We start from the raw sequence: 22,836 nt of genomic DNA on the forward strand, positions 1-22,836 counted from the left end.
AAGTGACTGTCTTTATGAGTGAGTCATTGAGTGAGATGAAAATATTTACATTTTGTAAAACTGTCACAATATAATTTATGTGTCATGCTAACAAAGCAAATCCAGTTGCATTCTAACACTATAAGTGCCTCCCAGGGCAAAAAATTGAATAATAAAAAATGAATGATATGACCCATTTAAACTTTAGATTTGGTCTGAGATCATTTTATTCATTCTTAGATATCCACATTTGGCAGACATTTATTGTTGTAAATCTACCTTCATTTCCTGGACCCTTTTACAGCCATTTACGAGTGAAGTGTTACTGTAATTCAGTGAGTTATAGCTGTTGTATAATGACATTCAAATAGCCTACATGGCAATGGTGAAACTATGAATTTTTAAATCAATACAGTGTCAGCAACAACAATCAATAGATCTCTGTAAGGATATGAAGCCATTATGCTAGCACCCACAGACTTTTTTAACATTGCAAGCAGGGGAATCATGCACTCTTCTTTTTTTTTTTTTTTTTTAAGTGAGTGAAGGGGGGGGGTGTATTTATTTTTTTCCTTTTTATTGGAAACATTCCCAAATATGTTAACTATATCATGAAATATCTATATTCTCAAATCTGATCTATAATGGGCGATGGGCAAAGTAGCCTAATAGTGTAATCTATTAACTACGCATTAAAACCCATTGTTTTACTTGGGTACCAGATATAGGTGTCATGCCATAAAATATTTTGGTAACACTTTAGAATAGGGAACACTTATTCACTATTAACTATGACTTTTCCCTCAACAAACCCCTAATTTGCTGCTTATTAATAGTTAGTAAGATAGTTGTTAAGTTTAGGTATTGAGTAGGTTTAGGGATGTAGAATAAGGCATTAATATGTGCTTAATTACTACTAATAAATGGCTAATATTCTAGTAATATGCATGCTAATAAGCAACTAGTTAAGAGACCCTAAAATGTTACCAATATTTTTTTACGACTGAATTTATATTTAATGTGAATTTAATAAAATCATTGTAATTTACTAATTATAACACTTTCATTGTACAGAAAAAACATTTACAGTATCAAAAAACATTTTAAGTACTCTCAAAAACTCATTATAATAACTGAAGCTGTTTACACTGTTAAATGAGTATCCTACTTACATCGCATGTGGCTGGTACCCTAAGCTACCCTCAAACGGAGATAGGCCCGTAGCCGATACCGGTAAAGAGTTATGTGCGTACTCAACCCATGAGAGCTGCTGGCTCCAGGAGGACGGATTCTGTGAAGCCAAACATCGTAACATGCGTTCTAAGTCTTGGTTGGCTCTCTCTGTCTGACCATTACTCTGAGGATGGTATCCAGAAGAAAGACTAATAAGTGACACAATTCTTTCCAAAATTTGGAAATAAACTGAGGCCCCCTGTCAGAGACCACGCTCGTCGGGAGGCCATGAATGCGAAAAACGTGGTCAATGACAGCAACTGCTGTTTCTCTGGCAGATGGCAGTTTGGGCAGAGGGATGAAATGAGTTGCCTTCGAGAACCGGTCCAACTACCATGTTGCCCTGAGAGGGCGGGAGACCCGTAACAAAATCTAGCGAGATATGGGACCAGGGTCTCGAAGGAACTAACAGCGGCTGGAGGAGTCCTGCAGAGGGTCGATTGTAAGTCTTAGAAATAGCACAGACAGAGCAAGCCAAAACAAAAAGTTGTATGTCACGAGCCATAGACGGCCACCAGAATCGCTGTTTAATAATATGTGGAATGCCTCACCCCAGGATGACAAGCCAGCTTGGAAGAATGACCCCATCGAATGACGTCAGACCGTAAGCTCTCAGGTACAAACAAACGACCTGGTGGGCATCCGGGCGGGGGCGTTACCCCTTCAGAGGCCGTGGGAACCTTCGATTCAATCTTCTAAGACACCACAGAGATGACCACCTTCTGTGGTAAAATGGGCTTGGGAGAAGACGGGCGCTCGGAATGGTCAAAAATACTGGATAACGCATCAGGTTTGATGTTTTTAGATCCGGACTGTAAGAAATAGAAAAGTCAAAATGACTGAAAAATAAAGGCAACCGAGCCTGCCTAGAGTTGAACTTTTTGGCGGATTTGATGTATTCCAAATTCTTATGCTCGGTCCAGATGATGAAAGGAATCCCCGAACCCTCCAACCAATGACGCCACTCCTCCAAGGCAAGTTTGACTGCCAGCAGCTACCTATTACCAATATCGTAGTTGCGTTCGGCGGGAGATAAACGGTGAGAAAAAAACACGCAAGGATGCACCTTGTCATCCGAGTAAGAGCGCTGGGACAAAATCGCACCAACTCCCTCCTCTGAAGCATCAACCTCCACCACAAATTGACGTGACTGATCAGGGATGACGAGAATAGGGGCTGAAACAAAACAGCCTTTTAGTTTGGTGAACGCAGCTGCGTTAGACCACCTGAATGCAGTCTTGGTGGAGGTTAAGGCAGTCAGAGAAGAAGCTAGCTGGCTGAAATTGTGACTAAAACGCCGGTAAAAATTGGCAAAGCCCAGAATCCTCTGCAGGGCCTTACGAGAATCTGGGATTGGCCAATCCACCACAGCCTTAATCTTGTCGGGGTCCATGCACACTCCCTCGGCCGACACGATGTACCTCAAAAAGGGGACTGAATGTGCATGGAAAACGGATTTCTCCGTCTTGACATAAAGCCCATTCTCTAACAACCTCTGAAGCACTCGCCTTACGTACTGAATGTTCCTGGAGAGAGTGAGAAAAAAATCAATATGTCATCCAGGTAGACATAAATGAACTGATCGAGCACATCTCTCAACACGTCATTGACGAGTGCCTGAAAGACCGCGGGAATGTTCGAAAACCGAACGGAAGATCAAGATATTCAAAGTGCCCCCTGGGGATATTAAAAGCGGTCTTCCATTCATCCCCCTCTCTCATGCGGACCAAATGGTAAGCGTTACGGAGATCCAATTTTGTGAAAAACAATGAAGGCAGAAGACATCAACGGCAAAGGATAAGTATTCTTTACCGTGATGCTGTTCAGCCCCCGATAGTCGATGCAAGGATGCAGGGAACCATCTTTTTTTTCCACGAAAAAGAACCCCGCACCCACCAGGGACGAAGAGGGGCGGAAGATCTTAGCAGCTTGAGAATCAGAAATATATTTCTCCATGGCCTCTCTCTCCGGAGCGGAAAGTGAATATAATCTGCCCTTAGGTGGAGACGTACCTGGCAATAAGTAAATAGCACACTCATAGGGACGGAGGAAGAGAAGTAGCTCAAGACTTACTAAACACTCCCTTCAGGTCGAGGTACTCACTAGGCACATTTGACAGGTCCCCATGCTCATCCTGAAAAACAGAACAAGACGCAGAAGGACAGGCAGACAACAGACAAGAAGCGTGACACTTATCACTCCTGGCCAGGACGTAATCGTGACCCCAGTTAATGTGGGGGTTGTGTAAAGTCAACCAGGGATGACCGAGAACTATGGGAACAGAAGGAGAATTAGTCAGAAAAAAATGAATATCTTCCGTGTGATTGCCCGTGGTGACCAGTCTTATCAATCCTGTGGTGTGAGTAACAGGAGACAATGATTGACCGCTGAAGGCAACGACAAAAATGGGATTCTTAAGACAAATACAGGAACCTTAAGCTTACGAGCCAGAGTAAAATCCAAAAAATTACCCTCAGCTCCCGAGTCAATGAGAGCTTGACAGCTGTATATGTCCGAGTCCCAATGAATCTTGATTGGGAGATGAGTGACAGTGCGGGAGGTCTGTTCCATAGTGAACCCGCCCACCAGTAACCTCTTGTTTACTGGCGGGCTCCAGCTTTTACTGGACGGACACTGTGCAACCATATGACCAGCCTCCCCACAATATAAACATAATCCTCAGCTTCGGCGTCTCTCCCTCTCATCCGGAGAAAGACGAGACCATACCATTTGCATGGGCTCGGAATCCGAGACTTCGTCAAGCGCCTCATAGGGGTTGTATGTAGACCGGGCCAGACGATCTGTAGCCAAGAGAAGAGGTCTGTGCTGAACTCGCCACTGCAACCTGGCATCCACCTGGATAGCCAAGTCAATAAGCCCATCCAAAGAGTTGGGTAAATCCAGGGCACAGATTTCGTTTTGGATATGAGGAGCCAGTCCTTCCAAAAACATGTCCCACTGAGCCTCGGCGTTCCAGCTGCATTCTGCTGCCAAGGTACAGAACTCGATACAATAATCTGTAACTGTTCGGTGAGTCTGGCGTAACTCCGCCAAGATCCGTGCCGCCTCTCTTCCGGATGCTGCTCGATCGAAAACCTTTGCTCGAGAAAGCCTGGAATGAGGAAACACACTGGTGCTTGTTGTCCCAGACCATAGTGCCCCAGAGAGCGGCCCATCCAGAAAGTAATGTGATAGCGAACGCTATTTTAGATTCCTCTGTAGGAAATGATGAAGGCTGAAGAAAAAAGTACAAAGAGCATTTAGTCAAAAAAGGACGGCACAAGTGAGGCTCACCGGAGTAGACAGTGGGAGGCGGCAACCAAGGTTCAGCAGAGTGGATAGTACGACATGCATCTGGAACAGCAGGTGGATTGTGCACAGTGGGCTGTTGTGTGGACTCCACCTTAAAACACTGAAACTGGGAGGTTAATTCAGAGACCTGCAACACCAATGCTTGAACGGCGCGGCCAGTGCTCACCATTTGTTCCTCGTGCTGAGTCATTCTTGCAATACTGTTCTCTAAGAAGCTTCTTAGCTCAGAGGCACTCACTGGATCCATCTTCTTGGTCAGTTCGTTCTGTCACGAAATCAAAGACTCTAAAGAATCTAATTGCGAGTGAAGAAACAGTTTATTGACTTCTCAGAATTTGGAAACAACAGCAGTTTCAAAATCCAAGAGTGATGTCCTAGCTCATAGAGCAAATGTCCGTGAGAACAGAAATCCAGCTGAGGAGGAAACAAATCCAAGCAGGACCGGAGCATGATCACAGAAAACCCACTAGAAGTCAAGGAGAGAACAAACAGAGGTGAGCGAGACAACAAACTGACAAAGGATCTTGAAAGAGCGACCCAGATATAGGCAGCGAAATAAGCTGCAGGTGAAACACCTGATTAGGAAGCGGGGTTGCCAGATGTGGCAGAAAACCACACATAACACACACACAGGAATGAGCACACGGACCCATGAACCGTGACAGTACGCACATCTGCACTTTCTTGTTTCTGATGAGAGAATTCGTCAGAGAGCAGGATTCCTTCAGCGAGCGAGTGAACAAAACCCCGGCATTTCAGCGATTTCAGCGATACCTCATCTGAACGCCTCTGACTGGTTATTGAATTCATATGCTCAACAAAATCATGTGTGATTGGTTAGAATGTGCAGTGCTGTCAAAATGTGTCTGTCTCTGGCGCGGTGCCATCCAGCGACAGCAGATTTGAATTTAGCAACTGATGTTATACCGCACTGCACATTCCAATCATGCAGGTGTGATTGTATAAAATATAAAAAATATTATTCAGCTATTTTTTTTGTCTTTTGGAAACTGCATTCAAAATCCACTTGACTCAAAAATCTGAGGGGGCATATGCATTTACTCACAAAGGACAAAACACTGAAATTCTTTTGTTTTGTTCCTAATTAGCAATATGTTTGAAAAAGTTGCTGTTTAATTTCTTCCTTCCAGCAGCATGATTGACAGTATTTCATTGATGCCTTTATGACTTGCGTTTTAGGTTTTATATTACAGAAATGTCATTCTTTCTTCTAATTAGAGTCAACCACCCTGTATCCACTCCCACTGCTGAGTGATGATGGGCATGTGCATGTGGCATTCCTGAGAGGAAGAGCCTCAGATCATCAGCAGTAGCCAATTAGACCAGCATCCTTCCAAATCAAGCACAGGCCCTTTAAAACCGATGATCTCATGCTCATTATCAACTCGAGAGACCATGATATCTCCAGTTTTCCCTCTCGTTTCCTGTTAGGTCTCCACTGCCTTATCAATAAAATGGACAAAACTGCTTCTTTTTGGAGGTCTTCGGATATTTTGGGCCATCTACGGCATGTGAGCATGTTTAATTTTCATCACAGCTCAAGCTTAACGAAAGACATGCTGTCTCCTGGGCCTTTCAGGCTTGCCAAGGTTGAAGCAGTGTCACTCGGTTCCCTAGAGCACTTAGACATCCTATTGTGTGTATAACAAAAGCAGCACCTGAAGGACATTCGCATCTCCACAGAGAATCTGAGACATGAATGTATATTTTTGAGAGAAACGTCCTCGTCGGGTCCTATCATTGTTCTGTGTATAATAAACAATAAAACATATGCAGAGCAATTACTCAATAGAGCAGCATATTTAATTAGCTTTTACTGCCTTTTCCTATTTGTCATATGCAGTATTTCTATTGGTGAGGCCATATGTTGTGATTTTTGTTCAGCAGTAGCATTCTCAAGGAAAGTGAGTTGGATACATCATAATGAAAAACGCTAAGACCACATTCCCAGTTCCCAATTTTCTCAGGGACGCATCCATCATTTTGGCGAAATATCAAGTACACAGCAATATGCTTCCCCTCTCCCAGATGTTGTTTTCTGACAGAAACTCTAATGATGTTCTGTGTTTTGCTGTTTAAAGCATCCCCCTATCTCAAAAGACCTTGGGCTATGGCTGCATTGAGCGATGGATCCCGCTCCCAGGCTGCCTCCGGTAGAGGCTTCAAACAGCATATAAAACTGTGAACACAGCCCTTAGCTCATAAAGTGTGTTTAAGGCTGATCTAACTGTATTCATGAATAAGCAAAGCAGGAATATATATGTACTCGAAAGCAAATTTCAAAGCAAATTTATCACGACTGTTTAACCCCCAAAAGTTTTGTCATAAAACATAAATACATCCGCTCTTTACAGTATATGTGTTACAACCACGCGCTGATTCTCTGATTAAACCATTTTAAAGGCTCTGGCTTGTCTAATGATTTGTGAAATCTATATCACGTTATTTCACAGTTTGACTCAATATTTAAATGATCGCATTAGAGTGAAAAAAAAGATGGAAAAGGCCTAAATTACACTCTGCTAATGCAGTAAACAGTCAATTTCAGTCAGTTCGCGCTTTTTCAATAGTAGGCTTTCCAGACAAATTGGCTCTGTTTCAAAACCAAGTGAACTGCCTACGTAGGCTGCATTACAAAACATCATTCACAAGGTCCTTGATGCAAAGACTTCCAAAAGCTAGGCAGCATAACTTGATAACTAATTGACCATTTTGCCTCAATATTTGTATGTTATGCTTATTAGAATTTGATTGTGAGCTTAGTTACATATTAACAGTAAAAAAAAAGTTTTGCGTCCAGTATCCTCTGTGGTTTGCATGAGAAACACTATTTGTGAGACTGCCTGTGTGGGCAGCAGACAGCAAGGCAGCTCACCAGGTTGGAACAGAGCCATTAATTAAGCAAGCCATATTGAGCCCAAAATTAAATATACATTCACTTAGATGATTATGATGTAAGTATACTTCTTCTAATATAACTAATTTAAGAAGGTTTGAATAGTGGGTTTACATGAGACCACCATACATTTTTGGTTTAGTAATAAAGCTTATTTAGTGATGTTCACAGATGTAAAGATAATGCTTTATTATGCCTAATGTTAACAAAAGCCATAAAAATAGAGCACAACAATGTTTTTTTTTGTTTTTTAAGTACCATTGATTCTGGAAATGTTTTTCACATTTTCATTCCCAAGAAATCTTCTATAAAGAGCTCTCTGTCATGAACCAAAACAGTAGCTCCAAGAATAAAAAAAAAAAAAAAGAATTTAATAAAAAAACTGATGGAAACTACTTGTCACGCGAAGCATTTTGAGTGATGTAATTCATTCATTCATTCATTCATTCACTTTAATTAAAACACAAATATTAAAATATAAAACTACAGTATAAAAACAATACATTTTAAATATTCATTTGCAAATAGGACATATTTAAATGTTTAGATAACATTACATCACTCTCTCTTACTATGCTTCATGACAATGGGTGGCCAGTGCGTAACAATGTATTTCATAAAAAAATGTATAACTGAAATGACAATTTTAACAACAATTTGTAAAATAGGCCTATTTCTAGAGATCATCTTGCACCCCATCTTGAAGGTCAGATGTATTTTTCTCCATCTGTGTGAAAATGAAAAAGATAGTTGAAGAACAAATGTGTGTATAGATTGGGAGCACCCCATCCTGTCTGAATCTAGGACACAAGCTCCCTACAAAGGCTATCCTCTGTCTGTTTTTACTCTCTGTAGGCTATTCTCATACACCAAGGACAAATGGCTCAGTGGGTAACCTGTTTTTTTCCATTTTCCAGTAGTCAGTATACAGTAGTTTTATGTTTTAAGTCGGGAAGGCTATGTATCACATAACACTGAATTGGTCATTTTGATCTTTAGTTTTATTCTTGTCCACCAGTCTTTACAACCAAAATCTTGAGTCTCTGGTATTTCTGAGGTGGAGCACTGCAGGGTAATGGTTGGTGTTTACCGCAAGTCAGAATGTTCATCCTCAAAACAAAGTGCTTTTTACTGGCCCACTCCTTCTGATGTTGGGGTGAAGCAAAAATGCTATTTATTTTTAATCAGATCCTCCATTATTGATGCTTTCGCTCCTCTGGTTTCTGCCTGCTGTCCTTTCCATTCTAACCACATGTTCCCTCATCCTCCACACAACGGGGTGCTGTTGGCCTGATAATACAGGCAACATCTCTTTTAATCATGGCCCATGTTTTATGTTGTTTATTCTTAAGTGCTCACTGGATACTAAAGCACCTTAAAAACACTCGCTTTACACATTTCAGCAGTTGCTGTTGTTCGCCATATGCTAAGGGATGACTTGACCTCCAACACGTTTGATTATTAAGGTGTAAATTAAGAAAAGGTTTTGCCACACATTAAACTTGATGCTTAATTAGTACCACAGAGTCTCATTATTTTTACTCCCTCCTATCTCTCCCAGGTGTACAACACTGCACTATGACCCCAACCTGCCATCCACTACCATAGTGATCACGTTTCACAATGAGGCACGATCTACCCTGCTGCGCACAGTTCGGAGGTAAGACTTAAATCCGTCAGTTCCATTTTCATATGCTGCCGCTATGCATATTTGTACCTTTTCCTTTTGTCACAAAGAATACATGTAGCTTTTAGCCCCCATTGAGCTACATAAAACTGGGCACTATTATTTCCTTTTGCCTTATTCACTTTCAGACAAAATGTGCAAAAATTGCACCTTCAGGGATATGACTGTTTGTCACTGAGGTAGTATTCTCAAAGGAATAACTTTGTACATTATTTATCCATAAAAGGTTCATAGTAGTTCTAGTGCTGGGCGGTATATCGAGTTTGTACGATATATCGATATATTTTTTATAAGCGATACGGTATGAAGCAATACCGTTAATATCGATGTACAGTAGTTTGAAACGAGCGGATCTGAAAATAATATCTAGGGAGGACGCAGACTGAACTGCTGCAGAGAAACTGCTTAATACAATTTGTTCTAAACATGTGACAAGCTTTATATGAAGGGCTTTAAAAAACTCATAAGATATAGTAGTCTATAGTTTGAGTTTAAAGCGGCTCTGACTGAAAGGCTGCGTGTGCCGCTGACAGAGACGCGCTGTTTAATGTGGTTGAAATGTGCTGTTTTCCTAAATGCATAACTTACATTTCACAGGTATATTCTCCATCTGTAAATGTTAGAAAGCCATGGAAATATTGCTGTCAGAAGTGCATGAGCTTTTGCTTTGCGATTCTCCGCTAAACTTCACAGAGTTCATTTAGAACGAGCGCCGGGCGCACGCATGCGTGCCAAACAGACAGAGCACAATGAAATAGGAGCGCAATAACTATGACTAAAATATACATTTTGCTGAAATATTTGTAGTTGGACAATAAATGTGACATATGCAGAATTTTAAACCTACAAGTAAGTGTATTTGTATGATAGCTCTAACTGTAAAGGGACAGTTAGTTTTTTTTAGTTTAGTAAATTTAACTTCTGCTTTAAAAGCATTATTTTTGTTTTTAGATTGCAATGTTATAACGTTAGAATGTGATTTTAACCGAGATGTATACTGCAAATCAGCAAAAAAATACCAGGATATAAATGTTTGCTCATATCGCCCAGCCCTAAGTAGTACCTTAAAGATACATATTATTATTCTAAAGTACTAATATGCGCCTTTTAGGGTAGATAAGGTACAAATTAATGACCCAGTAGCAAGCTACCCAGAGGTACAATTATTTGCACTTTTTTTTTTTCTGACAGTGTTGGTGCAAATGGTTTTCCCCTTTCAATGCTAAAAAAACCCCACTTCACTTTCAGTCTTGACCTTTGACCTACTTTAGGTTGATAGAGCACTGAGTAAGTCTTGCTGTAGCTCTAGGGCAAGGCACATGTCAATATAGCTTAGAAAAGGCCACAAGAGACAAAGAGTACATTTTAATAATCAGTTCCTAAGCAGTTCATATTCATATATATATATATATATATATATATATATATATATATATACATAAAAGTGAAGCCTATTTTTAGGACTACACACATGTATACCATATTCTGTATAAGAAAATGAAGCCAATTTTTTTTATTGCATTGAGACATTATTATCCCCATCTTCTAATTGCCATAATGCAAAATAATAATAATAACAATAATAGTATATCAGCATTACAAAATTAAATTGGACTTTTAATTTATATTTTTAGGTTTTTCTTAAATTTTGTGTTGAAAGAAATAAAAAGAAAAACTATTATTTCAGTAATGAGAAACTGAGTTTGTTACAAATTTTCATGAAAATAATGTCACAATACGAAATCCTCTCAGTGTTCACATGGATAGGCTTCATTTTCTTAATGGTTCTAGAAATATTAGGGCTGGGTGTTGCCAAATACCCAATGATAAAATACACATCACAATGCCTATGTCACAATTCTGTCTGAGTTCACTCTTTTTTAGATTACTTGCTGTTACATTAATTGAACTGAAAAGTATACAAATTAATATATATTGATTCAAGCACCTGAAGTGTTCTGTATTCTAACTATAATATTAAAATTAAATGGTTTTGGTTTGTTTTTGTTAGATTAAGTCAAAAACTGTTTTTGGAGCGTTAACAATTTCCAGGTGCAGTTTGGCTCTTGAGGCTGCAGTGAAGGGATGTGGTGTGAGGTGTTTCGAATCTAAACTACTCTCATCACACATTAGTCATGGCAGCTCCCGCACACAGCAGAAATGACTTCTGCCCTGCTTTAACCCTGAACCTTTGTTAAAGTTACCAGCCATTTAACAACAGCTCCGATAATAACATCAAAATATCCTGTTGACTGACTATATATGCTCAGACACCTTGATGGCAAAGCAGTATTAAACCTTATCTTTCTATGACCTTTTCCCTATGTGGGGATTTTCTATCTCTCATGCACATGAACGCACACAAACATCTCTTCACATGAACACTCTCAAAGGCTAAGCATTTAAACAGAGTGGGTTTGAAGTGTAGGCCCCAGGCAGTTTTTGATGGGTGTTGCTGCTGACAGAGGTTATTACTACAGGGGAGTCCTAAGAGGTGGAAGAGAACTTTCTGGAGCATTTCCTGGTTTCCTCAGTCTCTCCTTGCGGCTACTTATCAGGCAAAGGAGAGCGAGTGAGAGAGATGTGAGAAGAGGTATGCGGAAAGGCTGTTTGTTTTTCTTAACCCCTCAGGTATAGGGAGGTCAGAACAGACCTTGGCGACATCCATGCAACACAGGCACGATTTCCTCCTGTCTGAAGATGAGCAATTCCTACTGTCTAGACTAAAAAAAAGCAGTTCAGGAAATGGATGAGAAAGGACGTGAATTGATTTGGCAGAAGGGCCTTGAAGAAACTTTTAGCATTCTTTGTGTCAGTGTGATGGATGGCAAGCTGCTATGTTGCATTATTTGCATCCGAAGGCAGTAGAGAGTTTATGCTAACTTACTATATAAATTGTTGTTGAAGAATTATTTATTCAGAATGTTTAATTTATTGATGTCTTTATTACATAGCTGCTGTCACCATTTTATAAAATCAATTAAGGAGGAGACGCTTTATATCTTTCAAGATGGCAATAAATTACTGTGGTCGTTTTAAATATTTTTTTTCCCTTCCACTTGTCCATTTAAATTGTTAGTTCATTTTTTTTTTTTTTTTTTTTATAACTTTTGGATTAAATGGCCTTTTTTGGGACTCAGAAGGACATTTTGAGTTTTGAAAGTTACAGTAGGCCTATATTGTTTATAGCCAAAAATATAAAAGCTTAAAAAATCTCATGTAACTGTTGTCTAATGCACTTTGCATTTTATAAATTGCTCTTGTTTGGATAAAAGTGTCTGCAAAATACATACATGTAAATGTAATGTAACTGCTTTGATGTAGTAACTTTTTTCATCAACTGTGTTTTACCAAATACAGCACAATTCAGAGCCACATTTTCTGTTTTCTGACCCGGTTTAATGGTTTGGATAGACTTCAAAGCTTCAGATGGGCATCGAAGCCAATGCGCTACCCTGCTCCTACAAAGCCACCTACAAAACCAAAAATCAATATACTGACATTCACTTTCACAGTCAGTACAGCACTGATAGGAAACAGCAGCAGAAATTGGTGTTAAAAGTGCTTTGATTTATAATTAGTCTTTGAGCAGGTGTAAAACGATAAGAGGGACAGTATTCCAAATGAATACTTCAATCAAAATAAATCAGCATGCAAAGTAACTGTCACTTGAAAGCAAAAACCTCCCAATGAAAAGCATTTAATTCCAAGTACACTGTTAGTGTTACATGTATGATCTGTTTTAGTTTAGTTTCTATGTCTATGTTTGTTTCTATGGTTTTTGATTAATTAGTTACACACCTGTTTTCTGTTCCTCCCTGATTACGTTTAGTATTTAAAGCCTGTGTTCTCCCATGTTCCTTTGTCTGCTGTCGTTTTGGATTTGTGTTTGGTTGTGTCCTGCCCAGTCTGTGGATAATTAAAAGAACTCTTTATATTGTACTCCTTCGTCGTGCGCTTTGGTTTACACACCAGACACTCGTAAGAGTTAGACATTTCAAAGGGTTTTTACAGTAACTTAAGTTACTGTAATTAAGATTTGCTGTAGCAAACTGTACTGTTTTACAGTAAATTACTGTGAAATCCAATTCATCAGTAAACTACTGTAATTCATTCATTTTAATATAGATTTCATTAGATTTTATAATTTTTATATAGAATTCATTTTATTTTTACTCTGCATAGGTATTACTGGCATTCAATTAAAACAGACACAATAATTACAAAATATCAAATTCTTTATTTAAAACATTGCATGTATACCACTTAAAATACAGACTTCCAATGCTGGAACAGTGCATCTTCACCATTTCTCCTGTCTTAGGACGTTTTGCAGTGCATTATGTTGTATTCTCTGGACTTATCCTCACTAAGAATCTTTAGGCAACAGAAAAATAATGGGGAAAAAAGACAAACAGCCAAAGAATACATAGCCATCTGTAAAACCCAGGTGCTGCTCCAAAACGTGGCCACCACCTTTGCTCACCATCCACTTTGTAAGTGAAAGAAATGTCTTCTCTGAAAAACAAGAAGTAGAAATAGCACACTTTTAAAAGGCAAACCTCATATAGAATACAATCTCCCAAAACCAGAGTTGTTCTCTTACCATGAATTATCAGTCTCAGGGTGGCTGGCCTGCTCATGTCTTTCTTGATGCTTCATTGCAGTTGCCTTTAAAACACAAATACAAAAAATGCAGTAAATCTTAAATTCCATTAAAAACTATAACAAACTAATTCTAAAACTAGAAAGGCAGCTAGCCATAAAACTTGTTTAACCTAGCTAACGTACGATTTTATTTCCTCAATAGGTTACTGGCCAACATTAACTACTAACACCTGAACTAAATTTCACATTAGTTAACCTAATGTTAATATAAAATGAGCGCTGCTCGTTAAAAATAATTTTAATTTGGTTACTTTATTCAATAAGCTGACAAAAGTCGTTTGAAACTACAGCGCAGTTTACCGTGGTAAAGTTCTGTAACCGCCATGTTGACGAGTAAATGTTACTATCGGTTAAACTGGTGTGCAAAAATCTGACACAAACACACAGACAAACTTACATATATTTTTACCTTGCTTGCTGGTCTTATTCTCTCGTAAGGTGCACCAACACACAGCGCAGATGTTCTCCGGAGCTCTTCCTCTCTCGCGGGTTCATCCCCGGGTAAAACCCACTGCGTGTCTTTCTTGGAGTGGACGCGAGTGGAGCGGCGCGACTCGACAACAGACAACAATATAGAATCCATTATATAAATTATCTACAGTGGATGCCGACAGTAAAGTGATGCTCCGGTATATTTCTGACGTACAGATGTACTCCAAGGGCTCGCGCTGTTTCTGACACAAAGGACAAATGGTTTTTCCTATCATTACAATGTAACACATCCAGTGTAGTCAGTCCCAATCTGTTGCGGTGTTGTAGACACGGTGTAGGGCAAATTGTGTCAATCCAAATGTAAGAAATGAGGAAAATAAAACGACCTCAATAGAATGGCACCAAAGAGACCGTTACAGCAAATACAGTAGTATACAGCAATTTAAAAAAAATACAGTAAGTCACTGTAAGTGGGGTCTGACGTCACAGAAAATTCCCATGATGCAAAGGATATTACAGTTATTTACTGTAAAGGGAATTTGCAGTATTATACTGGGTGATATACAGTAAATAACTGTGGAAATTACAGAAATGTCTAACAGTGTAGTATATGTAAAATGTTTTGATTTTTAAAAATTCCCTGTTTGAGAGAAGCAAGGTAAGATTGAGGAAGGTCGATTGATTGAAACATTGCAAATACAATTTTGGGATGATGCAGGAGCTTATATTGGACTTGTACTACACTTTCTAGGCACTATATTTTCTATTTCTGCTCGAGGGAAGAAAGTTTTTTTGTGAGGTGATTGAGTGAAATATGAGGATCCTACAGCTCTGTAGAGATGCAAAGTGAATGTGAATTGTGCTTGTGTTTATGTGAGCGTTTGTATCTGTGCACATGTGCTGTACAGGGGAGAACTGTGATGAATGTGTCTCACTGACTCAGACATGTGGAAACATACCTGTGAGCGTGAGTGCAATGCAATCAGTCACCTAGTGTGAGGACAAAGAAAAGAGGTTTAGAGGAGGTCTGTGCTCTTCAACTCCACAATGCAGCCCCAGTGTCACCCTCCATACCTGGCTAACAACATAACTGCTTATTTATCTCTGGACTTTTTGTAAGCACATTTTTTGCAGTACTGTTTTACAATGTTATGCATTATATTCTTTAATAGTTTGAAGATAGTCAGCTGAAAAGTATAACAAATTAATTATGAATAATTCAATTTTATTCAATTTTGGTAGCTAGTAAGCAGTGTTGGGTAAGCAGTGTTGGGTAAGTTACTTTCAAAAAGTAATTAATTACAGTTACTAATTACTTCATCAATATTGTATTTAAATTACTTTACTAATTACTCTATCTGAAAAGTAACTTAGTTACTCAATAAGTAACTTAATTATTCAAATCGCTAATTAGGCTACATCTTAAAATCCCTATAAACCTTAATATAAATTAAACTCTATATTCTTTCAATTCGAGTCAAACATAGAATAGTTTAGCCTTTTAGCTTTAAAACAACTGTAATACTTAAAAAAAATTATGAAAAAAATGTAACCACCTTTGGTTAACAAATAGAAATACTCTGCAAAATATCTGAATAACAAAAAGGCTTAAAAGTTAAACAATACATTTCAGTTTGGCAAGAGGTTCAGGAAAAGCACAACTAGTAAAATCTGTACAGGTTTATGTCAAAATAACACGTTAACTAATGTAGGAAAGAATAAATTACAGAAATTATCTTCTCTGCTGAATAATGTCAGATCGCGCTGTTCTTATGAGGTAAATTTCTCATAGCAGGTCTTCTTTCAAAAATGATGAATATTAGATGATTTTTTTTTTCTTAATATTTTAAAAAAATTTTGTATCTAGGTGAGGGCATATGCGCGCAGGTGACTGCATATAATGAGCTCAGACACGGGAAAGACTGTACCTTGCTTTAGTTTCATACGGATTGCATAATCAGAAACATTAGTTTTTAATTTGAATTCGTTCAAGTGTCAAGTAGACACTTCAAGATTTTTAGATTCTATTGATTTTAGTCTTATATGTATCTGAGTCAGAGCCGGCGCCAGGGCACCTCCATCAGAGGGGCATTTGAATTTCGGGGGGGGGGGGGCACAAATCACGTTTTGTGTGTGTGTGTGTGTGTGTGTGTGTGTGTGGTGGGGGGGGGGGGGTCGGGGTGGGATGGGAAGCGTGCAATCTGTGATTGCGTGCAGTTTCTGACGCTCGCTAAAGCGTGCAATCGCTTTCTTATGTGCGCTGTTTTACCGGTTTCACTTTCGCTTTCGAAACGATCACGTTCAGCAAGAAGGGGAGAGGATGGAAAGTGGGGGGCACCGTAACTCTGCCCGCGAATGCCCCCTCTTGGTGCCGGCCCTGATTTGAGTATTTAAGGTTTCTCTGTGAATCAGGAAAATCTGAACGTGAACGCACCCGCACGCGGAGGGTTAAAGCCGTTGCATTCAATATCTTTAGACAGTAAATTTAGATTTCAAATTCAATATTGCTTTTAGAACTGTTGAAATTATTTACTGTATGTAACGCAAGTACTTTATAAGTAACTGTAATTAAATTACATAAAAATGAACAGTAATCCCTTACTTTACTTTTTCAGTGGATAAGTAATTTAATTACAGTAACGCGTTACTTAGTAACGCGTTACACCCAACACTGTGGGTAAGTTACTAAAAAAAAAGTAATCCAATACAAATGACTAATTATTTCTTTAAAACTGTAATTTGATTACATTACTGATTACTGCACTTAAAAAGTAATCAGATTACTAATTACTTTACTTTCAAGTTAGCAGGAAGCAGACATGCTCAGAAATGCGTGTGGATTAAACATCTCTGACGACGTTCAGCGACATGGATTGATTTTATCGGGTTACAAGAAAATGTAGGATATGGATTTAATTGTGAACTGTTAGGCTACTGATTTTATGATTGATCATGCTACATGCTACGGCATACAAGGACACACGCATCCAACTAGAAGTGACAGCCAGGTGAATAATCTGCATTACAAAAAGGAAAAAAAAATCTTTAAAGGTTATTCACGATTATGTATTGCTGCCAAGGTGTCTGATCGTTACAGTGCTTTGTTATATGGAGCTGTTTGGTAGATCGCGATCTAATTCGTTTGTCTACACCGTAATTATAATGCGGAAGACTTTAATGGACAGTAAAAAAGGCAGAACACCGTATAACTCCAACCAGCACATAACTTCATTTTGACGCGCGGCTAAACAAAGGCAGAACTCCGTAACTCAATTTGAGCGTTCCAAACAAAGTGAAAATGCCGTTACTGGTGTTATACGGTGTTCTGCCTTCGTTTCTCCGGGGCTTTTTGAAGTTATGGTAGAGACCACCCATTATTTTCTTGGCAAAACAATGAAATTGACTCAAGATACTTAAGTACATGATAAAGCATGTCTTGAATGTCCCAAAAATATCAATAACAAAAATCAAATATCAAAAGTTACGGTCTTTTGCCTTTGCACGGCAGTATGGTGTTCTTTAAAAAATGGCATCGTCCTCACTCTTTTGATTTAGATATTAGTTTTGAAGATGGGTCACTCCTATCTAAAGTTGTCCTATTTAAATAACTTGGTATTTGGCTTGATACCGAATTGTCTTTTAAGTATCACATTGATTGTATTATTAAAAAATCATATAGGTGTCTAAGTTCTCTCTATCGTTCAATTAATTGCTTTTCATTTCAAGTAAGGAAAAGATTAATCTCCCAACTAATTCTTCCTATTACTGACTATGCAGATATTATCAAAATACTTCTGATACCAATTTAAAACCTTTAAATATTCTTCATAATTTTTGATGTAGGTTTTTTAAGATGTCCTTATAGAACTCATCATTGTATGATTGGCTTCAACCTAAATCTAGAAGGCAATATCACTGGTTTTAGCAAGTAGGGCTCGCTGCAGTCCACAAGATCCAGGGGGCGTTCAGGATTTTCAGATAAGTAGGCCTATTATTTGTATACCCTGATTCACTCCCAATATCAACAAAATGTTTTTGTAAAATAAAGAAAACAAATCTCCGCGAAGTGAAGTGACATTCAGCCAAGTATGGTGACCCATACTCGGAATTCGTGCTCTGCATTTAACCCATCCAACGTGCACACACACAGCAGTGAACACACACACACACACACACTGTGAACACACACCCGGAGCAGTGGGCAGCCATTTTATGCTGCAGCGCCCGGGGAGCAGTTGGGGGTTCGGTGCCTTGCTCAAGGGCACCTCAGTCGTGGTATTGAGGGTGGAGAGAGCGCTGGACATTCACTCCCCCCACCTACAATCCCTGCCGGCCGGAGACTCGAACCCGCAACCTTCGGATTACAAGTCCGACTCTCTAACCATTAGGCCACGACTTCCCAATATCTTCCTGAAACAAGTCACTAGAATGAATGAAAATGACATGAGAAATACAGTATATCTAAAGAAAGCTTGAAGTGTCTATTATTAAATGAAGTTAATCATGTCGAAACCAAATAATCCGTATGAAACCAATGCGAGGTCCAGTCTTTCCCATCTGAGCTCACCTATAATGTGATCATGCCCACGCACATCGCACGCTATAAGATAATCATCTGCGCGAAACCAGGCTTGAGACACGCGAACATGTAAATGCTCACGACACTTCTGTAGAAAGATTTAAGTTAATCTCAGCTACTTTTTGTTTTTGGAAGAAGACCCACTGTGAGGAATAATAAGCCTCGAATTGTGATGCCGATTCAGTTTAATCCAGTGGTTGATATCATTCTGATGAGTCTTTTTTTTTTTTTTTTTACTTTATTAGTGTTACATAAACTTGTACACATTGTACACTTGTTGAACTTTTCCCAAACTATAATGCCAGACTAAAATATGTCGAGTGCAACATTTTGAAATATGATAGGCAACCTTTCATTATATCTAAATGTTGTAGGACTCTCATTTAAGCTCGCATTCTCTGGTGATTAAAGCGCATACTGACCCGCAAAACATGATTTTTACTTCATAATTTTTTAACACTGCATTTGTAACTTAAAGGGGACCTAACACACACAGTTTCACCCTTTCTCATGTTAATCTTGAGTACCTATAGAGTAGTACTGCATCCTTCATATCTCCAAAAAGTCTTTAGTTTTATCATATTAATAAAAGAAAGATACAGCTTTACGATTCTCTCTGGAAAAAGCTGAGCTCCTGGAGGCGTGCCGTGTGGGCGGAGCTAAAGAGTGACTAGCACTTGCGCCAATCGCCAACAAAAAACAGACATTTGATGCCGTTTCACTTACCATCTGCAGTTCTGAATCACGACCAGGATCTTTTATAGCTGGGACTGCTCCATCTTTCAGTATTAAACGATGTGCAAATCCAGCGTCGAACTGGGCCTTGTTTATAAAACGTTCGTCAACAAACACACTTGAGAAACTGAAAAACAAACTATATCCACTATTCACGTAACGGTGGGTTCTTTTGGGAAGTTGAACAAGGTTATCTTTCCCTCACAACCAAAATTACACTTCTTTAGAGACATTCTTCCTGAGTGAGTCCCGTGCAGTGCTGCCGGATGAAACGCGTTGATGAGCTCGCTCTCGCTCTGGTCGATGCGTCCACGGGCGCGTTCTTCCAGGAGAAATGCCCATATAAGGAGTTCCACCATCGTTTACGTCAGCAAGAACCACGATCGAAAAAAACTCTCCGAAACTTGTCCTAACCCGGAAGTGAGATTTTTGGCACAGAAATACTCTGTTATACGTCCAAATAGTTTTTTGGAACTTTGTCCACGCTTAGCATGAGAATCCAACTCTTTAACAGTGTAAACAACTCTGAATGCATGAAACAGCATTGTACCCTCCCTTTAAGTAACGTAATTTCATTGACATAAGTAACTGTAATCAAAATACAGAAATTTAAAATGTAACATTACTTTACTGCTTTACCAGGAAAAGTAATTAAATTAACACGTTATACCCAACTCTGCTATTAAGGCTATCTCTCCAGAAATAGATCTTATGCGATGATGTTAAATTGAATGTGAACCCATAAAGAACTCAGTACCAAATTATGGTGAATGTTCTGAAATTAAATTGAAGTACCTGATCAATTATTATATTTATATTTAAATAAAAATATGTATGAATATGTTATGAATATAATTATTCATTTTAGTTTAAAATTTTAGTTTTGTTATACTCGTTTGTTTATGTGTATTTAGCTTTAATTTATACTTATTTCACGACACTTATTTCACTTTTTTGTGAATTGTAATATTTTAATTTATTTTTGTTAGTTGCCAAAGTAACATTTTTAATTTTCATTTAAGGTTTTTATGTTTAAGTTTAAAACGTAATGTTTAATTACGGAATTTTATTTCAGATTTATTTCAGTTACAGAAAACAATTTGAGATAGACCTAAACAAAGATAAATTTGATAATTTTATAGCCTATAAAAACATTAATTACAGGCTTTATTTTGCTGTACAGTAGTTCTAACAGTTTTAATTCTGTTTCTCTTCAGTGTGTTGAATCGGACTCCTGTGCATCTGATCCATGAAATCATACTGGTAGACGATTTCAGCGAAGATCGTGAGTACTGTGCATTATAGCATATTTGAATGATGATGTCATAAATGCATGAATATTTGAACAATATGTCATAAATGCACTCTTAATCAATGCATTTGATAAATATTTTAATTAATTAAATACATTTTAATCATTTTTTTTACTTTCAGCAAATGACTGCCGCCTTCTCACCAAGTTGCCCAAAGTAAAGTGTCTTCGCAATAAACGCAGAGAAGGTAGGCCAGTGATGACTCTGTCACTCTCTCCCTCTCTCTATGAATTAAATATTTAGTTTTGGGCTGGCAACACACCAGTAATACCATCCAGACTCTAAAAGCAGCTGTTTGCTTTTTGCCCGTGTGCTGGTGAGTGTTTTAACAGCAGGTGGTGTGTTACTGGGAGGGTGGCGGTGAACAGACTGTGAGGAAGATTACTGCACATTGACTGAAACTCTGGCCAGTGTTTCACACTTCCTTCCATGTACCGGTTGCACAGGTGGAAAACAGAGTAGATACAGTTTTGCCGCCACACACTCGTACTGTCATCCGTATCTTTCCATTCGGATGAACAGATATATTGAATCTAGAGGGTGACGGAGCATGGATTAGTTTGCAAACAGCTCGCATACACACAGATTTACACTCGTGATAAAAAATAAACATTTAAAAATCCATTTGTAAGCGGAGCATTTTGGTGTGCATCTAACTGAAAACATTGGTCTTAAACCGTTATATAGCAAATATTGATTTTGCCACTGCTGTACAGCCTGTGGCGCATTTTATGCTGGCTGTTGTTTGGAATGGCTGTCCGAGCCCTTAGAGATTGACTTTGGTTAAAATACCCACTTAATATTTAATGAAATCCCATTTGCATGGTTTAACAACATTATGGATGTTGAAAGGTTAAGTCATCCTTATGGCTGGTTACCTTTTTGGTAAATTAAGCAGGTCAAGCTTTACATAAATTTCCATGTCCAATTTGGATTTAAATTTCTCATTTAGTTTATTAGCACTATGCTTTTAATGTCACTGGGCTGAAATGCATTCAGACGTTAATAACTAGATTTTCATACATTCTGAAGGTAATATGAGTAAGGCTTCCTCATTCAGAACCCCCGGTCGTGATGCAACAATACAACTCTCCACAGTGTTATGGATGGATGCAGGGTGTTGCTATTTGTATATTATTATGGTATTTATTAATATTTTGAGTATTTTGAGCTTTTTCATTATTTTTATATTTCTTTGTAGCTTTAATTTTATTTGTTAGTTTTATTTTTAATAATTTCCTTTCTTATTTATTTTAGTTAGTTGCCAAGGCAACAGTTTTAAGTTCAAGTTTTTTCTTCTAATATTTGTATTTTATTTTATTCCAGCTTTATTTTAATTACCATGAACAATTGTTAATAGTTTTAGATAACAACACTGGTTCTGAGGGTTTGCTAGGTGGTCAAAAGTCCCCTATGAAAGTCTCTATGATATACTGCTCCCAAGATAAGGCTTGATTCCTTCCCTCATTTTAAGTCTGTTGGATTTATTTGCTAATTTCATCAAGTCCAATCACTTAGAAAAGTAATAGCACAGCTCTTCTAAATAAGCTGCAAATAAGCTAATATTTGCATCTTATTTAGAGCTCTTCTAAATGAGCACAAAAGCTTAATATCAGGGCTTAGGGTTTGTCCCTAAAACCAAAGTATGAGTAAGCAGCAATAATAATGATAACATTAATAAGAATAATAATGTAATATTCATTCAACATTGCTAAGAAAAATTCAAAGTTCTTATTATTAATGATCATCCAGTCGCTGCCCCCTCCCTGTTTATTCCAGCGCTCCGAGGTTCCATTACACACTGTCACACATTGTCGCTTAGACAACATTGATTAATGCATAAAACCCCTGTGCAGCCAACTCTGTACAAGAGAAAATTGTTAAAAGGTTTAAGGCATTTAAACCCTATTGTCGTCCCGGAGCTACAAACAGGGTGTGCGGTTCTGCTATGTTAACTCTATTAGCTGTAGGTGAGTGTAAT

At 38.3% G+C, this 22,836-nt stretch overlaps 1 protein-coding gene across 1 annotated transcript in view; it reads left to right on the forward strand.

Moving 5' to 3' along the window:
* LOC306879871 (polypeptide N-acetylgalactosaminyltransferase 14-like) overlaps positions 1 to 22,836 on the forward strand; it is a 51,592-nt gene that overhangs the window by 13,860 nt on the left and 14,896 nt on the right. The window contains exons 3-5 of the mRNA XM_079433094.1: positions 9,003 to 9,101; positions 20,760 to 20,827; positions 20,977 to 21,042. Of these exons, the coding sequence (XP_079289220.1) occupies positions 9,003 to 9,101; positions 20,760 to 20,827; positions 20,977 to 21,042 (233 nt within the window). The remainder of the gene's footprint in view (positions 1 to 9,002; positions 9,102 to 20,759; positions 20,828 to 20,976; positions 21,043 to 22,836) is intronic.

The sequence above is a fragment of the Barbus barbus genome (assembly GCF_936440315.1).
Source record: "Barbus barbus genome assembly, chromosome: 14".
Taxonomy (NCBI): Eukaryota; Metazoa; Chordata; class Actinopteri; order Cypriniformes; family Cyprinidae; genus Barbus; species Barbus barbus.